The 23,576-nt window shown below is 36.5% G+C and overlaps 2 protein-coding genes and 1 non-coding gene across 3 annotated transcripts in view; 2 read left to right on the forward strand and 1 right to left on the reverse strand.

The window, feature by feature from the left end:
• The window catches only part of EPHA3 (EPH receptor A3), a 361,303-nt gene extending 345,716 nt beyond the window's left edge, over positions 1–15,587 (reverse strand). The window contains exon 1 of the mRNA XM_036851795.1: positions 15,429–15,587. Within this exon, the coding sequence (XP_036707690.1) occupies positions 15,429–15,516 (88 nt within the window). The 5' untranslated portion in view covers positions 15,517–15,587. The remainder of the gene's footprint in view (positions 1–15,428) is intronic.
• On the forward strand, positions 15,555–18,879 carry LOC118894044 (40S ribosomal protein SA-like). The gene is made up of 3 exons (XM_036849704.1): positions 15,555–15,796; positions 16,802–16,845; positions 18,482–18,879. Exons 1-3 carry the CDS (start codon positions 15,555–15,557, stop codon positions 18,877–18,879), a joined length of 684 nt encoding a protein of 227 aa, XP_036705599.1.
• LOC118895040 lies at positions 18,182–18,331 on the forward strand. Its single transcript, XR_005019818.1, has one exon. It is a non-coding gene; the product is annotated as a small nucleolar RNA SNORA62/SNORA6 family (small nucleolar RNA).
• Positions 18,880–23,576: the final 4,697 nt, after the last annotated feature.

Here is a 23,576-nt window from a genome sequence, read left to right on the forward strand (position 1 = left end):
TAATAACCAGAGGAAAAAAGTGTTTGAGGCAAGGAAGATATAAATATTTTCTCCACTTAGTAAATTACTCATTGGAATGTAGGTTGTTAACTCAAGAACTATACCCTTAAGTTTTCTCTGATGATAATGATGGGGGGGAAAGGACTGGATTTATCACATCGGCTTTTGGCTTCTACTCAAAGGAGAAAAGCTAAACCAAAAAGAATTGTATTGCACTGTCAATTAAAATTGGTATAAGAGATTAATTAAATTTATTTCATTTACTCAGAAATTGAATTTTTAGTGCACTCCATTTAGCATGATTGAGGGAACACACAATTAGCAGCATTACTCATGATTCTGATCCGCTTGTCTATCAAACATAATTAGGTCTGCACTAGTTATCTCACAATGTTGTCGTGATGATCAAATAATATAAATTTAGTTAAAGCCACCTGAGGTTATAACATGCTATACAGATTCAATGTTCTTGTAAACTTAAAATATTATCTAACAACAGTTCCAATACAATTCTTCTGAATTGTATTGAAAACCAACCGTCAATATATGGCCTAATAGAGAAGAAAAGTGACATCAAGACACTTTTTAAAAGCACCTATTTGGGGTTTATAAAGTGTTTGTGTCTATAGCCAAATAAGAACAACACAGTCTAAGCATTCTAGCCACTTAAAGTCAATGGTTGCTAGACTGGAATTTGCCAGCATATAAACCTCAAGTCTCCTGTGATCTGTTGTATAGCAATCTTGAGTGCAGCATAATTGAGATAAGAAGAAGAGAAAAGTTAATGGAATTTGAAAGTCAACCTGCTGTGAGTGATGTCTCTGGATACATTGACTAAATCTAACCTTGCAATGCGATGTCTTAAACCCCACACTGATACAGGCAAGAACATTAGTTACTAATGCTTTCCTCTCCCAAAAACGATGTAGACCTGATCATAGCCTTTCAAGTGGTGCCACTATTCAAATGCCAGGGCAGATAGAATTGTGATGTACAAATATATTGCAGTCTGAGTTTTAATGACACTTTGTAACATGGAATATTTATTTTAATTGCTAAAATTTTTGAGTTCACAATTATGAATTTTAACAAAAATATTAGGAAATTATTCTTAAGGGTAGGTGGAATATATAGATAGACTAATTCTTTAATGACTGCCTCATGCTAGGTTATTTGCCAAAGATATAAATGTTCTCTTACCAGATTTCATATTCTAATGGTTCATTTCCAAATATTTTTGGTTTGTAACAGAAAATATGTCATTTCATTAATTTCAGAATATTTTCTATTCAAAGAGCTATGTAGCATATATTAACTTCTAAAAGTGATTTAACTTGGACACATTTTGAAGTGTTAGAACTCCACTTGAGATATAAATAGGAGTTTTTGGCAAAAAAAAATCATTGTGGGAAGTCTGGATGGATATGGTTCTGGATGTCTTTCACATGCTTTACTCTGTCTAGTCTCACTGCTTTTAAATAGAAAAAAATGTATAAATAGGTGAAGGGGTTTACATTCATGAAAACAGTAAGGGAATCCTCACTCAGTCTCCTTGAATTGGCTTTCGGGTGGGCATTAACACGAGATTTGCTGGTCAAAATGATGTGTGGTGTCTGATGAGAATTAGAAGGCGTAGAATGAAGTAAAGGAATAAGAACAAAGTATAGGGTAAACTAGCTCATATTGGTTGTAAGTGCTTCTGGAAAGAAGGAACCCTTGCTCTCATTCCTGCCACTGATCTTTACTGTCACTTTTCCCGCTTGGCTGAATTATGGATTTAAGACGCTCAGGAGTCTTGTTCTCTCTTCCCTTCTTACCCTCTGTGATAATGAAGAGGCAGAATCCAATGTCTACTCCTTTGCTCACTGGCATTGACAATGTCAAAAAGAATTGTCTGTGCCAAGAATTTATATACCACCTTCCCTTCTTACTAATAAGAACTCATTAAAATTTTTTAAAGGACTCAGTCATTAAAATCACATTTTGCAACAGATGTTCTCATTTAGTAAGGACAGATTAAAAACTTTGGGTATAAATTTCTGGAGTTTTACATTTAAAGAATCATTAATACACCAAGATTTTTCAAGAGCATTTCAAAATTCTGATTCATAGTGGCTATCTGTCCACTTAGAAAGACTAAGAGTTAAACAAATATTCACATCTCTTAGATTAAGTGCTGCAAATATACAGACAGTACTAAAATAATTTTTAAAATTAAATGCTACAATTTCTTACTGAAGTGGAAGATCATTTCAATTATTCAATAACATATCTATGCTTTGCGGTAATGCTATAGCTGCATTTAAGAAAACATTTAGAAATGTCAGGGTGAACAGTAGGGTTTAATGGCTAAAGAATTTCAGACTTGTAATAACAGACATGTTTTCTTGTAAAACCTTCAGTTATAAGGTGCTTTTATAACCAAGTGCAAATAACTATGAAACCACTACAGCAGAAAACAAACCCATCCTTTGATTATGTCTTGTTTTTACTAAAAAATAATATTTCCTTTCCTGTTTGTGCCATCACTGTAATTGTCCCAGCCACATTTCTTGTACACTATTTATCTTTATCATTTTCATCTTTCTCTTATGATGAAAAGAGTAGCTTTGCTCTAGGTTACAGACAGCAGAAGAGTCCTTTAATCTGCTCCTAAGTTATACTTAAATGTTGCAAATAGAAGAAAATGATACAGGAAGTAATACATTTTGATCTCAGTGTTGTAATTCTCTGTATGGTACTCTGGTCAACCATAACATGGAATCAAGAAATCAAGATGTATTTTCTGACAGGAGTCCACCAAAGTTCAGCTTTTCGTTTTTCCTGTACACACCCAGGTATGCCACAGAGAAGAAATTTAGAGAAGTCAGTTTTATTAATGTACATATCTATTTCAACATAACTTTTATCTACTAGGATTATATATTCTTAGTTAACAGCTCCTATAGGCTTCCTGTTTATGTTTATTTCTAACTAAACATAATTAAAACATCTTTGTAATAGATCATTAGTATTGTATTTCACAGACTAAAAATTATAAAAATGTTTTAAACTATAAATGAAGCCAACTATAATCTATTAATTGTGGGTAGATAAAACTTCCTGTAATCTATGTTAAATTTTACAGGCATTTTGTGTCATAGAAGTATAAATATATGATAATTTCTCAATCAAATAACCAAGAAAAATAATTATGTAAAAATTTTTTAAAATGTGTAGTGCTAGACATTTCTGTGAAAAACCCCTTGTTGCATGGTATCAATGGCTTATTTATGGGATACAAGCAGATTTCTGGACAAGGTGGTATACTATCAAATTTTTCTTATTAGCTTTTCTTCCTGGGCAATAATTTTAGATTAACTTCTATACAGGCAGGTCCTAATTAAAGAAGAAACTGTAATTAGCTGTCTCATCTCAATCTTTGCCAACAGCAGGAAGAAGTCGTTGGAATCAAAACATAGTCTTACAGTAAGATGTCTTGTGTTCTCATGACTAGAGCAGCTCAAGGAAATAACAGAAACACAGACCAAAATTCCACTTGAAACTTGGATACTTTAGTAAATGTTAACTCTGTGTTGCTTCTAAAGTGTTAAAATTTTCTATTTTTTTCTTTTTAATCTGAGAAACCTGAAGGTCACTCTGATATTAATACTCTTATGGAGAAAACAGCTATTAAAATATCCCTTGGGAATGTGTTCTTATAACAAAATAATTCTTTCAAATAAGTGAGTGGGGATGTTCTACTGTCAATGAGGTTTTACTACATTAACAACCTCAGCTTTGATAATGGTCCCTAGAATAGCAGGTCTCTTTGCTTCTATGCATTGTCAACCTGTATTATGAATCATTTAGACAAGTGAAATGTGTTTCTCAAAATGTAAGGTACTAAAAGTAGAACACTAATGATTATGTAAACATTGTACTTTTTCAACACATTTTAGCTTTTTAAAGTGTTCTACAACAGAAAAATTTGTTTATTCTACTTTGAAAGGACTTTTTTGACAGGTTAAAAAGTGAAAAATGAAAATATATCCTTCAATTTGAAATTATATAAATAATCATTAGGGCAAATAGGTGCTCAAGCATTAGCACATATATTTTGCCTTCACACCATAAATTCAGGCTGTCTTGGTATATATTTTTTATTATATTGCTTGATTATTAACCTTTGACTACGAAATGTAAGCTACCTGTTTAGTCAGGGTTTGAACAATGGCTATGAAAATGGAATAGAATGTAGAAGGTGGCCTACAAAACAATTCTAATATAGTAGTTATTTTCAAAATAAAAATGTGCTTAGAAGTCCCTTGGATATAAGGATTCAAATTTTAACATAGGGAACAAAGAGTGTAGTGATGAAATTAAATTTCAATTTAAAAACATTCTTTGGACATTTTTATATCACAAAACTTTTTTTTAATTTTAAAAGAAGCATAATGCAGAATAAATTGGTTTAAGTTTCTAGAAAATTAAAATCAGGTTATAGCTTTGACTTCATCATATTCTAGAGGATATCTACACCTAGACTTTATGTCATACACCATGACTGTTGTCTACAGACATACACACACACACATATAAACAAACTCTTCAATGTATAAATATGGGTCTTTATAAAGGCCCACAAAGGATCCAGTGAAGTGCCACATGCCTATCAGTTTAATTCAAAACTCTAGCCCTTTATTTTTCATATTAGGAGCATAGTGTCAATGGAAAGTATCAAATAATTAGTGCTGTGGTGGTCAGGAAACTTCATTTATCACTGCAAGAGAATGCAGAATTCAGACAAATCTCAGTGTTTTTTCTTGGTAGTGTAGTCATAATATGAATAGCACCTATAGAAGCTTCTATTTTGGGATGGTCTTTTTTGATATTCAATCATGTGCATTTCCAATACACACACGTGTGTGCATGTATATGTTCACACAGAATTTACATTGAGCTTAGATATGTGTTTATTAAAATAGCTATTTCTGAATGGTTCTTTCAAAAGTGATTTTTACTTGTATATGTATTTATTATGCATTCATTCAAATTATTTATAAAGTTTTCTAGATATATGCAGTAAAAAAAAATCTGGGTTATAATTGTCCCTATCACAGGAAATTAGGCAAATCATTTAGTCTTCTCCCTTTGTTTTTACTAATTTATTGTTGTTATTACTAACTTTATCTTTTTAAAAAAATCTTCCTTATATTCCAGGGACTCTGTTTTAGGAAGCTAATCTTCTGTAAAGATTCATAATGCACTTTTTATAACTTTCACGTCTATGTTAAAAGTTTTTTTATGTAAGTATTCATTTTGTAGTCACCTGTCCCAACTAAGCTGTTATCTTCAAGGCCTTTCAACATGTCGATAACCTTCTTTTCCAAAATCCAGTAACTGATTCTCAGGTGTGCACTGTTTGGTAAATAAACCAAATTATTGTACTATGAAGGATGAGTTAATTTTTTCTTAACATTTTTCTTAACTCATTTTAATGTTTTTTAAATTTATGCCTTTAAAATTAAATGTAGAGTTCTAATGTTTTCACTAGGGCTAGGGTAGTAAAACTTAAGTTTCCAAAGGATCACCTTTGGAAAGGAAAACTTAAAGGGAATGGTTCAGTTACGTAAGGGGACAATACTGTTGGTCACACACATGCACACACACACACATACATACACACACTCACACACAGTGTTGCACATAGACTTTTCCTCAGAGTGCTGTTCTGCTTAACCAGAGGATTATTTAGACAATCTGCAAGGAAGCGATTGGAAATCAGCTTCCCAGCCTAACTTCTCAGTGTGAAGATTGCTATCATATGCAATAAAAAAATGTACCTTTCTAAAATCTATAGAATTTTATTTATTGCTAAATTACGTTTGAAAATCAAGAAATAAAGTATATGTTAACTACTAACAAGCTGTTCTCTATTTCCCGTACTCATTCTGAGATAGATAGGGAATGCCTAAATTTCATATTAATTAGAAACCAACTAACTTTATCACTGGCGAAAAATAAATTTTAAAGTCTCATTTTTTATCAAGGGAGGGGGCGGGGGGGGGGGGGATGCGTGTTATTTTTTTACTGGACCTGCAGAGTTTATTGGTCTACATTATTTGAAAGACGATAAATTAACCTCCCCTTAGTGAATATATAGAAAATTCAAGATGAAACCATTTTCATGTTGATTAAATAGACTTATCAGCAATAAAATTAACCCAGGCTTCTCCCCTTGCTCCAGTCCCCACTGGGTAATCTGTCAAGAATTTTTGTCTTAAAACAAGAGGCATCTCAGTTTGGAGACTTTGAAGTCACGTTTACATTTTCTTGACTTGAGAGAGCTCTGCAAAATCATATATGAACTAGAACACTAAATAGTAGGGAAAACAGTTGTTGATTCTAATCCATCAGAAGTGAGAAAACAAAAGTTTGTTGCTAAGCCTTCGCTTTTGCTCATGGAAAATGTGCCAGTAGCTTGAGTGGTTAGAAAACTCATTGGGAACCTAAAGGATAACATGTTTGAAAACTTTTTTTCTCATGTTGCAGAGAAGAAAGCAAGGTACTGAAAGCAGCTTTCTGATTTGAAAGCCTGATGTCATCAATATGCTATTTTTGCTCTTTGCCAGGTTAACAGAATTTATTGCAGCAATTAATGCAAAACATATGTGCTGAAACACCCACGTGAAAAATATAATTGCCCCCAACTTAATTTGCTACCTTTCAAAACCCTGTTTTAGCTACCTTTTCTCAATGCCTCCACTTAAATAGAGTACAAGTGTTTTTATGAAAGAGGATGTAAGTCTTTATAATTTATTTTCTCATCTTAAGTAATATATAAATTATCTTTTAAATAGGGGAAAGTTTCCATAGAAATTAAAGTCTACTTTTTAGGCCAAGTTCTACTTCCACCCATTACTGACCTTTATGACAATTCCAATAGTTAATTCACACTTCATTTTTATTATATAAAACTAAAAAAAAATCACATCCAGGTTATATTGATAATTGCCTCACAATCTCTGTGTATGGAATTCTTGACAAGAATCTTTCCAGGGTGAGGAAAGGAGTGTCTGAGTGTCAGGAAAGGAAGACAGAGGTAAGAATGCATGAAGTAAAAACATCACAGATCACATCTTTTATTCCTCCATCCACATCAAATTTTTTTTAATTCTTAGTGAGTCCCCAACCTGAGCAGATAATCATACTTTTTGAGGGTAAACACTGCAGATTCAAAGTACTCTTTGAAGTACTTTTTTGAAAGTACTTTGAAGTCTGAGTTTTCACTCCAATACTATTTCTAAGATTTTTTTTTGCGAGTCAACAAGACACATTGGTATAGTCAGTAGGACTGAGGTTGAGAAGCTAGTGCTTTTCCTGAATAGGAGACCTCTTTAATTTACAGGCATTTGTGTACAGGAGAAAACATATGAGGTTAAAATCAGAAGACAGACAAGAGAGGGCCAGGCTCAGTTACTAATTTATTACGATGAGTTTACTTAGTTTCCTCAGTTGTAAAATGGGAGATGTCATAATACCTACTTTAGGGCGGCTTTAAGATTAAATGAGGTCCAGTAAGTACTCAATGACAATGTAAGGGAAAAATCTTTCCAACCAGTGGAACTCTGTGTAATTGTTATCTGATTACTGGGCATGACACTGAAGCCATATTTAGTCTTGGAATGCCCTGGATTCAACAATTCTATCTTTTATGAAAAACACTAAAGTTTTGATGACCACACAAACATCAGCATCATACAACTACTAACCTACCTCGGTAATACCGCTCCCAGAAACCCTTCCTGGCCCATTCCAGGTTTACTCCCAAAATCAGAAGAGGGAAAATCCTGTTTTAATAAAAAAACGGTGCCAATCAAATATGGGGCTGTGGGGAAAACAGACAACGTTCGATTGTGCACGGGGTGGGGAGGGGGTTTGTAGAACATGCCCCTTAGCTCTCCCGAGGGACCTAACAGGTGGCATCAGTAGATGGTCTTAAAGAAAACTGAAAAAAAAAAAAAAAAGTTCTTCATTTTCGTCTGGAGAGACATCTTTTGAAAATTCAAGAAATAGCAAAGGGGTCGGGAAATACTGCAGCAAGCAGGACAATGGACGTCTCAGGCTCGTCCCAACCGAGCGGGCCGGGTACGAGGCGCTTTCCCAACTCTCCGGGGAATTCTGTGAACCCTGGAGAACCCTGTCCCCCTCCTGCACCTGTCACCTCGCGGGGCCGGAAGTTAGGAGGACAGACCGCGCCAACTATAGACGCCAAGCTGCAAAGACTGCCAGCTATGGAGGGAGGTGGGGAGTTGAGGGTGGGGGCGACAGAGACCTCGGGTCAGAGCCCGTTGTGAAAGTCGGGACTTGCCTGGCGCGTCCGAGCCGCTCGCGCTCTCCCCAGGTAAGGAGAGTCCAGGTGCTGCGGAGGACGCCGCCTCTCCGAGCGCCGGTAGCTCCGTGGCCGCAGGCAGAGGGCGCACGTTTCCCTCTGGCCCGCCCCGCCTACGCCCGGCGCTAGTTTCCGCCGAACTTGGCGCCCTCGCGCTCCCCTGGTTCCAGCCTCCGCCCCGGCGGCGAGCGTCCGGCGCCGGCCGCCGGCAAGAAGGCGGCCGCCGCAGGGGCTCCGCGCGTGCTCGCCGCCCGCCGCCCGCGGGAGGCCGCGCTGGCTCGCAGCGCCCGGGCAGCGCGCTTTGGCCGCCGGGCTCGGAGATGCTCGCGCACAAAGAACCACCGAACCCCGAGGGCTGAGCTGAGCTGGGGGACGTGGACCCGGAGATGGGCTTTTCTGATCCGATCTTGAATCCGATGAGGAGTGAAAAGTAGTGAATTGTTGGTAGACTCCGTTTTCCCGCCGCACCTATGAGCCTGGTCCCGGCGGCGGAGGAGAGTTTGAGGTTAAGATGCCCTGGTGGTGGGTGTGGTGGCCGCGAGGGCGCCTGCTCAACCCTCGGTTGCCACATCCCTGGAATTCCCCGTAAAGTTCTGTTTCGTGCTAAAATTTCTCAGGGCACACTTTTGGAATTTAATCAGTATTGCATTATCAAATGTGGTAGGTGTGATGCGAAGGAAGAGAAGCGCCATCATACCTCCTGTGGCCGCCCCAGTTCATGGCTAAGGTTATTCACAACAGTTTATTTGTACAGTGCTGCCACTTGTTTTCCCCCTCAATCCTCGCCTATTATTCTGACTTCACCATGTTGGTTTGGATTATGTGGATTTTCACCCTCTGCTTTGACTGGAACAGCAGGACACGGTTTAAAAATGAAGGGAGGGAGGGGGTTCCCCACTCAGGGCTTCCAGTTTAATAACATCACTCCAAGTTGGAGGCTTTACTGCTGAACTGGTTTTGATTCCATCCATTCTCCACATGCATAGGCCCAGGCTTCCAAAGGGGTTTGGCTTACACTCTCAAAACTTTCCTAGACAAAATATTTTCTTCAGGGGAAAAATCAAAAGCGTGTAAACTTGAGAGGAGAAACAAAAGCACGCAACGCCCCCCAAACCCGCACCCCGCCCCAAACACACACCCTTTTGTGTGTGTGTGTGCAGGTTTTTAGAGATCTACTAAAAATTGATTAGCCAGATGTTTGACGTGATAAATATTTTTCTTTTAAGCAAAAGACAAATATTATCATTGGTTTTAGAATCTTTGCATTTCTCTACCTCTCCATCTTTCTAAACGACTTTTTATTTTCTTTTCTCTTGCAAAGACGTTTTTTCTCTTTGTAATCCACCACCTTTTTTTTTTTTTTAATTTCACATAAAGCTGGTAGGAGGCAAACTAAAACTTGCTGACTTTCAGACTTTTCCAAGAGGAAAACTTCTGCCAGATTCCAAGAACTACCTGATTCTAGGGAGCTGGTAACAGACACAGAGAGTGAAACCAAGGGGTGCACATGTGCCCACACCCTGATTTCCAGGAGGGGTGTCTGCCTAGATTGATTTGTGTCTTGGAATCCTTTGCATTTTATAAACGTCCAAGAATGTTTTTATTTCTAAAGTCATTACAGAAGAATTAAGGTTTTCAAATTTCTTAGAAATAAATTTCGAATCCTGGTTTTCAGTATACCTGGATGAATAATATAATGAACGTTTTACACCACCAGTCATCCCTTTATTTGAAAAATCTGTGGAAAGCTACTTGTGCACTTGGTAAAAGCCCTGCTCTGACCCTCCCTGGTGATAAAATCCAGATCTCTGAAAACAGAATCAAAAAGGGGGCACCTGCATCTATTTTTCTAAATCTTTTATCAAACAGGAATTAAAAGAACAAGATTTATTAAAAGTTTTAAAGACAAGTGTGTAAAAAATAAAATTGAGGATCTTCACAGAAAATGATTTGCAAAACAGTGTTTTTCCAAGAAATACATATTTCTCCTTCCATCTAGTATTTATGCCAAACAAAATCATTGGAAAATGACTAAAATCAAAGGTAACCCACATCACAGATCTACTAGTAAGTAAATGTCTGTAAGAACTTATCGAGTTTTGATGATTTGTGGAAAGTTTTATTAATATTTTCTTGAAGATTTTATGACTTGGAGAATGTAACTCTCAAGAACAGTTCTTGCTGTTTCCATTTGTGTTGAAGTTAGTAAATCAAATATACTGTGGAAATATGTTTTGCCTCTAAAAATCCTTTGCATATGTAACTGATTATTTGATGTTTAAAAATTGCATGTATTTTATTTCAGAAAAAAATCCAGAGTTTCAGAAACAATTTTAACATTTAGGGATCTTCATAAAGAAAGTTATTTTGAGAAACTATTAAAAGTGAAGGACTCCTAAAGAACACACCAAAATTTGAATATTAAAATGTGGATAATATATAGACACGATAAAGAATCTTATTAAGTCTTTTCTTTAAAGATAATAAGTTTCTTATGAATCAAGGTGAAACTACTAAATTGTTTATAAAAGCAAAGAGTAAACAATAATTATATTCAAGTAATAAAAATCTTCACATGAAACTCCCTAAATCTACTACACAATGTTAAAAAAATACCTTTAAGTTCTGATTGTACACAACGTTTTGTTTAAAATGTTTGTGTTCATTTTATGTACTTTTCATTGTAGCTCCCAATTACTAGTGTTTCATGGGAAAGACAACTTTATATAAAATGCAACCATAATCTTCCACGGGGTAATGTTGTTTTGTTATATGTAGTTTCCCTTTTATGGTTCCAGTTGCTTCTGAGTTATAAACATATTCAATTGACTTTATATCTTGAAATGGGTAGAAAAATCATATTAACTACAGTACCAATAATAAGAAAGTATAAAATTGAATCTGTTCATAGTTACGATGAAGCTGGTTTGTCCTTATGAATCTATTGTTATTGCAAGAATATTTACTATTTAAGAGTTTTTAATTTCTCATTTATCACAAGGACAAGAATGGCGTGATATATAAAACATAAGAGTAAGGAGAATGGGGTATCCAAGTGGACATTTCCCCACTTGAATTATTATTATCAATATTAATCTTTAGGAAGATATAGATTCAGAATGAATTAATTTCATGATAGATTTTGAGAGGTTGCAAGAAGTTTCTTTCCGGCACAATCAAAATATTATCGTAGCAATTCAGGTTGTCAGTAAAAGCTTAAACAAATTTGCTGATAATCCTGTTAATGACCTAGGTCAAGTGTTAACTGTTGTGGGTTATAAAATAGTGAAATTAAGGTTTCTCCTACCTCCAGGCAAATAGCAAAGTTATAACTGTTGGGGGGAAGTAGGGGCGAGCTATTAGGAAAGCTATTAAATTACAAAAATGTATAATGCATTCAATTATTTAGTCTAGAATGATAAAATGCTATTAAAAGCAAATGTAAACTCTCTTTAAAAAAAACTATAAAGGTGATATGACAGCTTAGTTCTCTATTAATATTTCAACCACAATGTATTATTATTTGAGGATAAGTGTTTATACATGAAAATGATGCCAAGTCATACTGATTTTTAAAAAGGGAAAAATCTATTATTTAAATGTTTATTGTCTCCATCATTTGCTTAATATTCAAAGGGAAGCATACAGTGTTCATCTCTAAGTTTTACTTTTAAGCTTTAAACGATCACATAGTATCCTTTTGTACTTAAGTGACTTACGTTCAGTGAAATACATTTCATATAGTGTGCCTACCACTCCAATAAAAGTCTCCCAAAAAAAGTAGTATATATATGAAGATTGAATTTTATTCACTTTAATTTTGAAAACTGGTTTCCAGTGTAAAGGACTCTATAGGTAAATGTTAATCTAAATTATGAACACTTTTGGATAGAAAAATGATTTAGTATATTATGTACTGATGAATAAGCAGTGCATTCTGCCTCAGAAAGCTTCAAATGTAGAAGTGTCTAAAGAGATTACTTTATCCACTGCTAAAAGAGATTAAACAAACAACAGTCAATTCTTTACTTTATATCAAGTTTTAACCTCTTTGTAAAGTTATTTTTATTTAACATTATCATCATCCATCTGGGATGGGAACAGGGAGCAAATATATAAACTTTTCTAATAATACATAATGTAACAATCCTATTTTGTCATGAAAAGTAGTTGATTTCCCATGGAAGTCTTTTCTTAGTGTGTCATGTAAACAGACCTGGTAAGATTTTAATAAAGTTCCCTTCAGCTTTTGTAAAGTTTCTATTTAAGTATATAGGCCAATTCTTGATTTAAGTAATCATCAAAATTATAAATAATTATCATCAAAGAAGCCAGTCATAGAAAGTATCATCTGGAATCATTTTCTTGAAGGCATATTAGAAAGTTATCTGTAACCGGATTAATAAAAGGAAAGTTCATACTAAACTTTTTTTCTAAGTATTTTTCTCTTATCATGGACCCATGGCATTTCAAAATTGAAATTTGATTATCAATTCTCAGATTAAAAAAAAAAGTCACACAATGGCACATTTCCTAGCAATTAACTCAGTGGTTAGGTTTTTGTTCTCTTTTAGTTCTATCATGACTATCTTCATAATAGATTGCAAAATAAATTCTAGTAAATTTCTAGTAAATTTTCTATAGTGTTGAAATATAATTTTTAACATATCATTTTAAATACAACCTAGTATTTTGTATTGCAGTTCTCAAAATTTATATTAGAAACCTTTATTAATGAGATTCATTTTATCATTATTCCTTCCACCCAATATATGAATTTTCATAAGCATTGCTTTTTATTCAAATGACATTGTTAGAAGAATTGCATAGAAATCTTGGCACATACTTGGATTTTTCACTTTTCATGTTGTTCAACTCTACTACTATGTCCCAAGCTATTGCATTAATATTTGAAATCTTACTCAAATATTACCCAAGTTAAATCATTCATTTTACATTTTGTTTCAAAGCTTCCCTTCATGACCTCAGAAGAGAAAGGAGACTACCATAGGACGTGATCTGGAAAGAATAATCCCACAAACAATGGATAGATAAACTTTTGCCCAAGCAAATTAAATGTAATTATGTCAGCTTTCTGAATATATTCACCTTTTTATATACATATTGTCAATGTGTATCTGCCTGTATAATAATACGCATTATATACCCAAATATACATAAGGTGTGGCTTAAAAGCAATTTGCATTTGATAATTCCTATTTCATTAAATTAATATTCATTAATTTTATGTAAGTGTCAATAAGTTTAAAAGCTCTTTTTTTTTCTTGCAATTTACTGAAAGGTTACATTTTGCACACAAATAATGACTCTCATTAATGACTCGCTATATCCCTGTGCATTATTAATTCACTACAATCCATTATCTAAATAGTTTATAAATATTCCATCTGGAGAAATACAATTTATCATAGCAATATGGGAATAATATTACTGTTTTCTACTATTATCAATACTTTAATATTTTCAAAGAAACAAAAAGAATAAACACTAATTTTAACATACTTATATGTTACTCATTATACAGATAACTACGCTTGCCTTTCATTCATAAAAAATGATTGACCATTACTTTCAAATAAACATTTTAATTTGATTTGTAAAAAAAAGTCACTTGAAGGTAAGATAATTTCTTGATCCTTTTATTTTAGAATTTTTAATTTCCCAATAAAAAAAGACAAAAAATTTAATGAAATCTGCCAAGTTGATAAAAGCAGTCACTAAGGAAAGAATGAAATTAAACTGCTCTATTAGCAGTGAAAGTAGGTCACCAACTATGAGAGGCAGTTTTTATATTTAATTAAAAAGTTTCTAAATATTTTTGAGTTTTTACTTGTGTTTTTAAAAAATAATATATACAATATACAATGGTACTGGCTTGCCAATATATTTTTTAGTTAGTGACATAACATAAAATGTAGCATTTGCACATCAACTTCTCAGTATTGCTAAATTGCTAAATATTGTTATAAGTTCAAAATGATTAAGAGGAAATCAAAGTTGTAAGTGTTGCTTGAAAGCAATCAATTATTCAGAAAAGTTTTTCTTAAGAGTTAGCGATTATATTCACAAATCATTAGGAATAGATCATAAAAGGTATACAGGAAAAAGGCAATGTCTCTATTAAGCACAAAATCTTATAGGAAACATTGGTGTCCTTAATATTAGGTTTGCACTTTAATCCATTGAAAAGGGATGAATGCCCATTAGGAGGAAAATAAATAACCCAGCACTAAGGAAATACCCTTTGCTGCATATGAACATTCTTTCTTAATTTGCTGTTCAGTTATTTACTACACCTACCCAGGAGTTTTCACTATTCATTAAATACATTCTCCTATTCGTATATAAGCCCTTAAACAAAGAAAATCCAATCTCAGCTTATTGTAATTCCTGCAAATATTACTTATGTTAACGTGGCATATGCTGCTCATTAGAACCTGTACCACAGAGCAAACCACCGCCTGGCGGGATACACATCACTTCAGTACAGCAGTTGCAACATAAACACACACACACACACTCACACACAGACACACACACACACACATCTCCGCTTCAACAAACTCTGATTTCGCTTTAGCCCATTCTTAAATGCCATGATCCTAAGTTGGAACAACCTGTCATTACCTTTAAACATACTAAAGAATCTAGAGAGGAGGGTGGAATATTCTTTTAAACTTCTCAGAGTACTACATGGTCATAATTAGGAAATAAAATACTGCCATGACTATCTGGCAATTAACATACCGGGTTGTAAAACTGGAGGATTTTTCTTTCTTTCTGCTTAAAATTGGCAAACAAGATAATTGCTTGAATTGGTATCAGATTTAAAACACATTTTAGGTTTAGGCAATCCAAAATTATCTCTTAGAGTGTTTTAGAAGACAGCCGAAAATAAAAGCACCTCTTTAGTTTACTCTGAGAGCAAACTGCTTTATTCGGAGGAAGACCTGAAAAGGCTTCGGTGAGAACGTGCTTGGAAGAGCGTTAGACCCGCGGGGCAGGGCTGTGCGCGTCGCTGTACCTGGCTTACCTTCATTGGAAGGTTGGAGAATCAGTTCCCCGAAGCAACTGAGAACAGAGCAGCTGAGAAGGAGGAGGATGGAGAGGTGACAATCCATGTTGCTGGTGCAGAGGGCAGTGAGAGGAGCATATCTCCATGAAGCATGCCACTGATGTGAGGGGGAGCGCTCTGATTGCTGGAGAAGTTACCATGCTCCGCTCGCAGGCTGATGTCAAGTTTGACACTGGAGATAAGGAGGAGTCTGGCTGCCTTTCCTCGAACCTCGCTCAGGGACATCCCTGGGTCCTAGTGCCGTCGGAAGCGAGCGCTGAAGAAGAACAGGACAGCGCGCGGGGTCTCGCAGACAGCTCTGAAGCACCGAGCTGGGGCGGAAGGGGGTGGGGGTCGCGGGCGTCACCAAAGGCGCAGGAAATCCCGGAGTTATGATGGTGCGGTGGTGGAGGGTAGCGGTGGGGAGAGAAAAACACCTCCTCCTTATTTTCAATGGAAAGCAGCTATTTTATTGTTTGCAGTACATGCTCTTGTAGGTTAATCCCCTGAAGAAACCAGAAACCCTGCTAGAGTGTCATATGGCAGAGTGAATGGAAAAGAAACTGAAATGCCAGAGAAATGTTTGTTATTAAAAGAACAGGAGCCCTTCATTTAAAAGAAAAGATTGTTGATTGTATTCAAAGGAAAATTGGGATTATTCCTTCACTGTGTTCAGTGGGATCATAACTCTTCGCAAGCCCTTTCTGGTGCAGAAAGACACTAATATGCACCCCAGATCAGAAAGTCTCTTCACTTCTACACCAAGTGGTGTCAGGACTTTTTAAAGAGATTTGGCACAGGATTTCCGTGTGCATAAAGTGCACTTTGGTTTTCCAAACTAGGAAGTAACCTTCAGCATCCAAAGGAAGTGAGCAAACCCAGCCCTAGGAATAGCTGCAGGTCAGCACGCATCCCTTGTTCTATGCTGTGGGTATAAATAAGAGTAATAGAAGTTCTGAAGTTCTTGACAGCGCGTCACTACCCTCCCTCCTTCACTATCTAGCATTCGGATCTCTGAGTTCTGTGAGATAAACAATGCATAATTCACAGCTTCCCATTTAGCTTTCCAGCCACTTCCAATCTGATAATAGTTGGAAGCTGTTCTTTAGCATTCCAAATCCAAAGACTAAATAATAGTGTCCTTACACTTTCTCACTTACTTTACACCATGGTTATAAATGGTTTCTCTTCTTTCCAGTTCCCTTGCTGGACAACATAATTGCAATCTATTTCAGCCAAATAATTTTGTAATTTCTATTTTGAGAACTATTCTTCCGTATCTTTAAAATATTCCCCAGAAAATGATCACTCAAATATCCTCCCGCTCATCAATCTTTTCCTATTCTAAACAGAAAACAAGACTCTTACATTCCTTGCACAACTCTGGAAAGTAAAGGTAAGTTGACAGCTGTAAGATCAGTGATCAATTTTAGAGCTTTAAGTTGTGGAATCTAAATAAGGATTTGAAAGGCCTTGCTAATAAGTATTCTTTTCACAAACACTATGTTTTTAATGAGAGAACATGATTTTCAGATGAATTTAAATAAGTGGCTTCTGATACTAGTTTGTCTGCTGGGATCAACGGTTGGGGGTGGGTGGGTAGAGGAAGCCAGGAAAAAAGAGTGACTGCTAACTTTTTGTGTGTGTGCCTTGTTACTTTGTATCTCTAACTTCTTCCCACATTATGTCACCGGAGGCTGTAGAACACCCTTCAAGTGCCAAGTCTTTCAGAATTGAAAATAATGACAGGTACTGAATAGAAGATTCAGATAGTGGTGACTCTGGCACTTTTTAAAGTTCCAACACAATTTTAGTCTTTCCATTGTTCTAGGTTTAGATAAAATTTTTCTGAAACTTGAAAGAAAATAAAGCCTTATTTGGAAGTGACAATTTAAAAACATTTTGGAAAAACATGGCAGTGTGCTGATATTCACGTATACTGTCTTCCCCTTACACTACTTCTCTTTTCACACTTAAACCGCTTGTCACTGTGGAAAGAGGCATTCATGTTTGAAAGAAGCTACAATAGTGTGAAAATAAGTAAAAAGCAATTCCTGGCCTGGGAATAGAAAGTAAATAATATAGGATCTCTCAATTATAGACTCTCTAGCTCAAGAGACATTGGACAACAAGAAGTTTCCATAATCTGAATGCCATTTTGAATAGATGTGAAAAAGAATGATGTCAGCAAACATAGGGGTGCAAGGAATTTAGTCAAAGTAGTAGTAGGAGGGATAGAGGTGTGGGCAGCCAATTCAGGGAAAGCCTCATCAAAAAAGTAATAACTGAGTTGTAGTTTGAAGGATGAGTAGGAGTTCGCTAATTGGAGAATGGTTTGGAAGGCACTGCAGACAAGCAGATGGAACATAAACAAAATCATAATAGTTTCCAAGTCAGGGCAAAAGAAAGCATCTGACATGTATAGAGCAAAGAGCATATGTGGTACCAAAAGGGCTAGGATACAGGAAAGAGAAGAGGAGGGGGGACAGAGTGGTAGGAGATGTTCCCTGAAAGGCAGATTGGAAACTGCAGAAATTTCTATGCCACATGTCAATGATTTTACAATATATTCTAGATGAAAGAGGGACATAAAAATCGTTTCAGCAAGTAAGAACTTGATCATATCTGGGTTTTAGGAAAAAAATTTACTGATAGCATTGAGCATCTCCACCTGTTGTATAGGGTCCACCTGCTATTGAAGTACCTGGAATACTTATTAAAAGTGTACATCCCCTGCACATTGTTAGAGCTTGGAGTTGAGGCCACTGGCCAATGAACTCACAAGTGTAGGTAGTGTGCTACCTGAGGGGCAAGTTTTTCGCTAACACCACAAGGGTCTCTGGCCCAATGAGTGGAGTTTGATAGTAATACTTGCTACAAATGTATGATTTTAATGTATGAAAGCTTTAAGGAGAGATGAAAAAACATTTTTAAAATGGCCTGTGTTTTCTTCTGCTTTTCTCCATTATTTCTCACTTAGGACCTCTCAGACATTTCTGTTTTCAGACTAACTTGATGTATCCTGTTGTAAGATCCTAAAAAGGGAGCTCACTCAGTGGGTCTGATGTGGTGGATGCTTGCCCGGGAAGTTCTGCGCATGCGTGGCACCATCTCCTGTGAACACCCATGGGAGGTCATGCCTGATCTCTACTTCTACAGAGATCCTGAAGAGGTTGAAAAGGAAGAGCAGGCGGCAGCTGAGAAAGCTGTGACCAAGGAGGAATTTCAGGGTGAATGGACTGCTCCAGCTCCTGAGTTCACTGCTACTCAGCCTGAGGTGGCAGACTGGTCCGAAGGTGTGCAGGTGCCCTCTGTGCCTATTCAGCAGTTCCCCACTGACTGGAGTGCTCAGCCCGCCACTGAAGAATGGTCTGCAGCTCCCACTGCTCTGGCCACTGAGTGGGTAGGAACAACCACTGAGTGGTCTTAAACTGTTCTTCCACAAACTCCTAAAATGGAAATAGGTTGACAGAAAATAAACAGTTTCTAAAAAAAAAAAAAAAAAGTGCACACCCCTTCTGCCCACCACAGGCTCATGGAATCTGAATCTCTGAGGTTGGGACCCAAGAACTTGCAACTTGACAAGCTCTGCAGGTAATCCTTTTGATCCCTGACATTTGAGAACCACTGCTGAATGTGAAGGAGGGAAAATCAGAGGCAGAATGGTGAGATTTGAAGCCATTTTTAAATAAAGTAATAAGGAACTGAACTAGAATCCATCTGACAGAAAGAAGGAAGATACGTGATGAAATTAAAATACACGTTTGAGGTGAAACAAACTATATACCCCAAAGGAAAAAACTGGATTTTGGGGGCTGAGGAAGAGGGAGATGACTAAGACATTCGCAATATTTAATTCCCCTCATTGTTCAGTTCAACAGAAGGTGAGTGCCTAACATGTGCTTAATCATGTGCTAGACACTGAGGTCAAAAACATGAATAAGAGGGCCCTTTAAAATAATTCAGAATCACAGCAAGAAATTATGCAAGTGTTAGATAGAGTTGCATGTAGAGTATTTTCATAATACAAGGTGGAGGGGTGGGGGTATCTCAAGTTAGGAATTAAAGGGAAATTCCTTGGAATAGATGGCAATTGAGTGGCACCTGGATAGATGTGTTTTAAAGAACAGAGTTCGGAGAAGAGAGATTAAACATGAAAAGCATGCTTTTTGGAGGAAATAACATATACCTCTATTACTAGCGCATGGATTTGGAGGCAGTGTCAAGGGGTATGGGTTAGAGGAGACAGGAGGGTTAGGGAGGAGCAAGGTTCTAGTGAATTCTGTGAGCTGTTCTAAGGAGCCTGGACTTGAGGGTGATGTGAGGCAGAAGAGAGATGTGTTCAATTAGCATTTTAGAAAGATCATTTTGACATAGTTAAGTGGGGAGGGTAAAACGGAAGCAAAAACACCAATTAGGAGCCAAGAGACCAATTAGGATCCCTTCACAATAGAATAGCCAACATCATGCAGAGGTACAAGTGGGGCTCTTGAACCAGACTGCCCTGGCTCTGTTACTCTTAGTAAAATTCTAATAATAATAGATCCTATCTCCTAGGGATGTTGTAAGGATTATATGAGATTTGGGATGGTACAGATAAAGTGTAAGCCTAGTGCTTGACACATTAAAATCATTCAATACATTTTTTTAATCTTGATCTAGAAAAGAGATCTAGAGGGTCTCATACTGAGCAGTGATGGTAGAACTACAAATCACACAAATGTAACTGGGTGGAATTGGCAAACAACTTCATAGATTGATCAAGAGCAATGAGGTAGTTGGATATGTCTAGGAGGCCTTTCAATCTGTGGCTTGAGTGAGGAGGTAGTCAGGACTGCAAGAGAGATTTGAGAAGAGAGAATGGGCATAATACAAAATTTCTATTTTAGGTTTATATAGATGAAGTGACCTGAGGGAAAGCCAAGAGTAGATGAACTATTAGGAGACAAAGACTTTGACTGGAATTGTTCCTTTGGAAATAATTTCCTCTGCAAATACAGGTGACCCTCTGTTCCTCAGATGCTGAACCCCATAATATGGAGGGCTGACTGTATTGATTGTGCTTCTAATTTTATGTAAGGGACTTGAGCATTCACATATTTTGGCATTCAAGGAGGTTCTAGAAAAATCCCTGAAGGATGCTGAGGGAGGGACCACTGTAATTAGTATGAAAAAATAAGTAGGTTCATTCATGTAAGCAAAGTGTTGGCAGAAAGATCAGTTGGCCAAGAATGAAAGCCGAGCATATACCAATGTGGGCAGACCTCGGAGATACTACAGGCTGGTTCCAGACCACCACAGTAAAGCAACTATGACAATAAAGAAAGTCATGCAAATTTTTTCGTTTCCCAGTGCATATAAAAGTTATGTTTACACTATACTGTAGTCTGTTAATCATGTCATAGCATTGTCTAAAAAAAACCCAATGTACTTTAATTAAAAAACAATTAATTAATTAATTAGTAACATCAAAGATCACTGATCAGAGATCTCCACAACAAATATAATAGTAATGAAAAAGTTTGAAATATTGTGAGAATTACCAAAATGTGACACAGCAACAAGAAGAGAGCATATGCTGTTAGAAAAATGGCACCGATAGACTTGCTTGACACAGTGTTGCCATAAACCTTCAATTTGTAAAAAACACAATGTCTGCAAAGCACAATAAAGCAAAGTTCAATGAAATGAGGTAAGCCTGTATTTAAGACAGGCAGAAACAGAAGAACTAGAAGGGATTAGCCTACTGGAAGCCAACTTTTTAAGGGTTTCACAAACAGCTGATGGTCAAAAATGCATTCAAGGGGCTTCCCTGGTGGCGCAGTGGATAAGAATCTGCCTGCCTGCAGGGGACACAGGTTCGAGCCCTGGTCCGGGAAGATCCCACATGCCGCGGAGCAACTAAGCCCGTGCGCCACAGCTACTGAGCCTGTGCTCTAGAGCCCGTGAGCCACAACTACTGAGCCTACGTGCCACAACTACTGAAGCCCATGTGCCTAGAGCCTGTGCTCTACAACAAGAGAAGCCACCACAATGAGAAGCCCGTGCACTGCAACGAAGAGTAGCCCCCGCTCTCCACAACTAGAGAAAGCCCGCGCGCAGCAATGAAGACCCAACGCAACCAAAAATAAATTTTAAAAAAAAATGCATTCAACAAAAATATCCAATAAGATATTGACTGAAAAGTGACAATTGGGTTTGACAACTGAAGGTTTTAATGACTTTTGTGGTAGCAGTTTTGGTGGGGTAATTGGTCTGCAAGTAGGATTCAGATAAAAGAGTAAATAGAAAGTGAGGAAGTAAAAACAGTAAATGTACTACCCTTTCAAGAAGGTTAGCTTAGAGAAGGCAAGCCTAGAAAAGGGGAAAGCAAGGTGTAGTGAGAGTATTACAAAATGGAAGAGGCCTATAAGATTTATCTCTCCTGTGTTTAGCTGACTAGTGATACAATTAATTGACAAAGGAGTTTAGGGGATTAAATTTGGGATAGGAAGAAAAGGTGGGGAAATAACGACTTCTGCTTAGGACATGGTGAGATGCACGTGTAGATATATTTAAGCCAAAAGTTAGATGTAAATGCCTAGAAGGGAAGACAGATTAGAGACTGCAAATTGAACAGTCATTAGCAGACTGGTAGTAGCTTAAGCCACTGCAGTAGATGAAATTGTCCAGATGGATCATAAACAGTGAGAGAAAATTCAATCCTGTTAAATAAAATGTTCAAAAGGCAGATGGAGGATGTATAATTATCAGAATTCACTGAGTAGGAATAAATATCATAAAAGAAAGGTAAAGAGAGAGTGAGTTGGAGATGACAAGAGAACTGAAAATTTCAGGAAGGGAACACTCAGCCACAAGAAAAAAAAAAAAAAAAAGGTAGAGTTTGGTGAAAATTAAAAACAAAAATGTTTTTTCCAGTTAATGGAAAGACCACAGGACTAGGAATCCCCTCTCAGAAAAATCATATTTAGAGCTACAAAACTCTTTGGAGCCTATCATTTTACAGTTAGAGAAAGTCTAAAACATTAGCAACTTCATTATGTTCAACACAGTCAAAGGCAACAACAGGAAAAGTATTTGAAAGATCTTACATTATACAAAGAAAATATTAGAAAAAAATACCTAGGAGAAAATTTGCAGGAAATCTTCTGTTACTGAACTGTTTGAGGGTGATTAGAAGAACAGAATAATCCAAGAAAACGTCTTGAAAGGGCTGTGATTTTTGGAACAATTACTGGATTTTGGATTTGAAAATAGTCACAGTAGGTTGCACAAATTAATTTGCTATGCTTTAACTGATATCCACTGAATTAATATATGTTGGATTTGAACGTGCAAGTTTATGCAATCAATATAAAAATTAGCATGCCTGAGTTAATTGAAAAATGCTCATTCAATTGTTATAAAGTCATCAAAAGAAAAGCAAAAAATAGATCATAAATGTGATTTGCTTGTTACAACTAACCAACGCTATTTAAAACATACTCTTATACTCATTTTCACTATTACCTCTGGAACATTTCTCCATTTTTAAAAACAAACTTTATTACTGCCGTTATTTCCTAGTCTTCCATTTCTCTTGCCAAAAGACAGTCAAAACAAGCCAAGAGTTCATCTTGAAATCTAAGGAAAACATCCCAAAACTCTGAGCAAACTCTGAGCAAGAGCATATGCGGCTGGAGGTGGTGGGGGAGTGAAGGGAGTGTTTTGGCTGAAACAGACCCTGTATCGCAGTCCTTTTAAGTCAGTTTTTGAGAAATACTCATATCTACACACACGTATACGCTTATATACTTAAGAACATTCACATACACACACACACGAAATACTGTGTCAGTACACTAGCCAATTGTGTTTTCTAGAGCAGGAGGTCTCAATCTTTAATATGCAGGACATTGGGGGAGCTTGTTCAAATGCAGACTTAGAAAATCTTAGTTCAAATGATTTAGTAAATCCAGGACAGGGCCTGAAATTCTGCAACTCTGACAAGTTCCTAGGCAATGTCTTTGCAGATCTGACAATATTTTATATGGCAGAGTTCCAGAATACATAAATTTTGTTTGGAAAATTAATATAAATATATAGATATATATTTAAATACAAGCATTAAAATACCAGATGATAAAA

Source organism: Balaenoptera musculus, chromosome 4 (genome assembly GCF_009873245.2).
Source record: "Balaenoptera musculus isolate JJ_BM4_2016_0621 chromosome 4, mBalMus1.pri.v3, whole genome shotgun sequence".
In the NCBI taxonomy this organism is placed as follows: domain Eukaryota; kingdom Metazoa; phylum Chordata; class Mammalia; order Artiodactyla; family Balaenopteridae; genus Balaenoptera; species Balaenoptera musculus.

Bases quoted from the DNA above. Each gene is read 5' to 3' on its own strand.
- LOC118894044 (XM_036849704.1), top strand. From the start codon at position 15,555: ATGAAGCATGCCACTGATGTGAGGGGGAGCGCTCTGATTGCTGGAGAA. The intron at 15,797-16,801 runs GTGGGGGTCGCG...TATTCTAAACAG, and splicing joins CCGAGCTGGGGCGGAAGGGG to AAAACAAGACTCTTACATTC. The intron at 16,846-18,481 runs GTAAGTTGACAG...TCCTGTTGTAAG, and splicing joins CACAACTCTGGAAAGTAAAG to ATCCTAAAAAGGGAGCTCAC.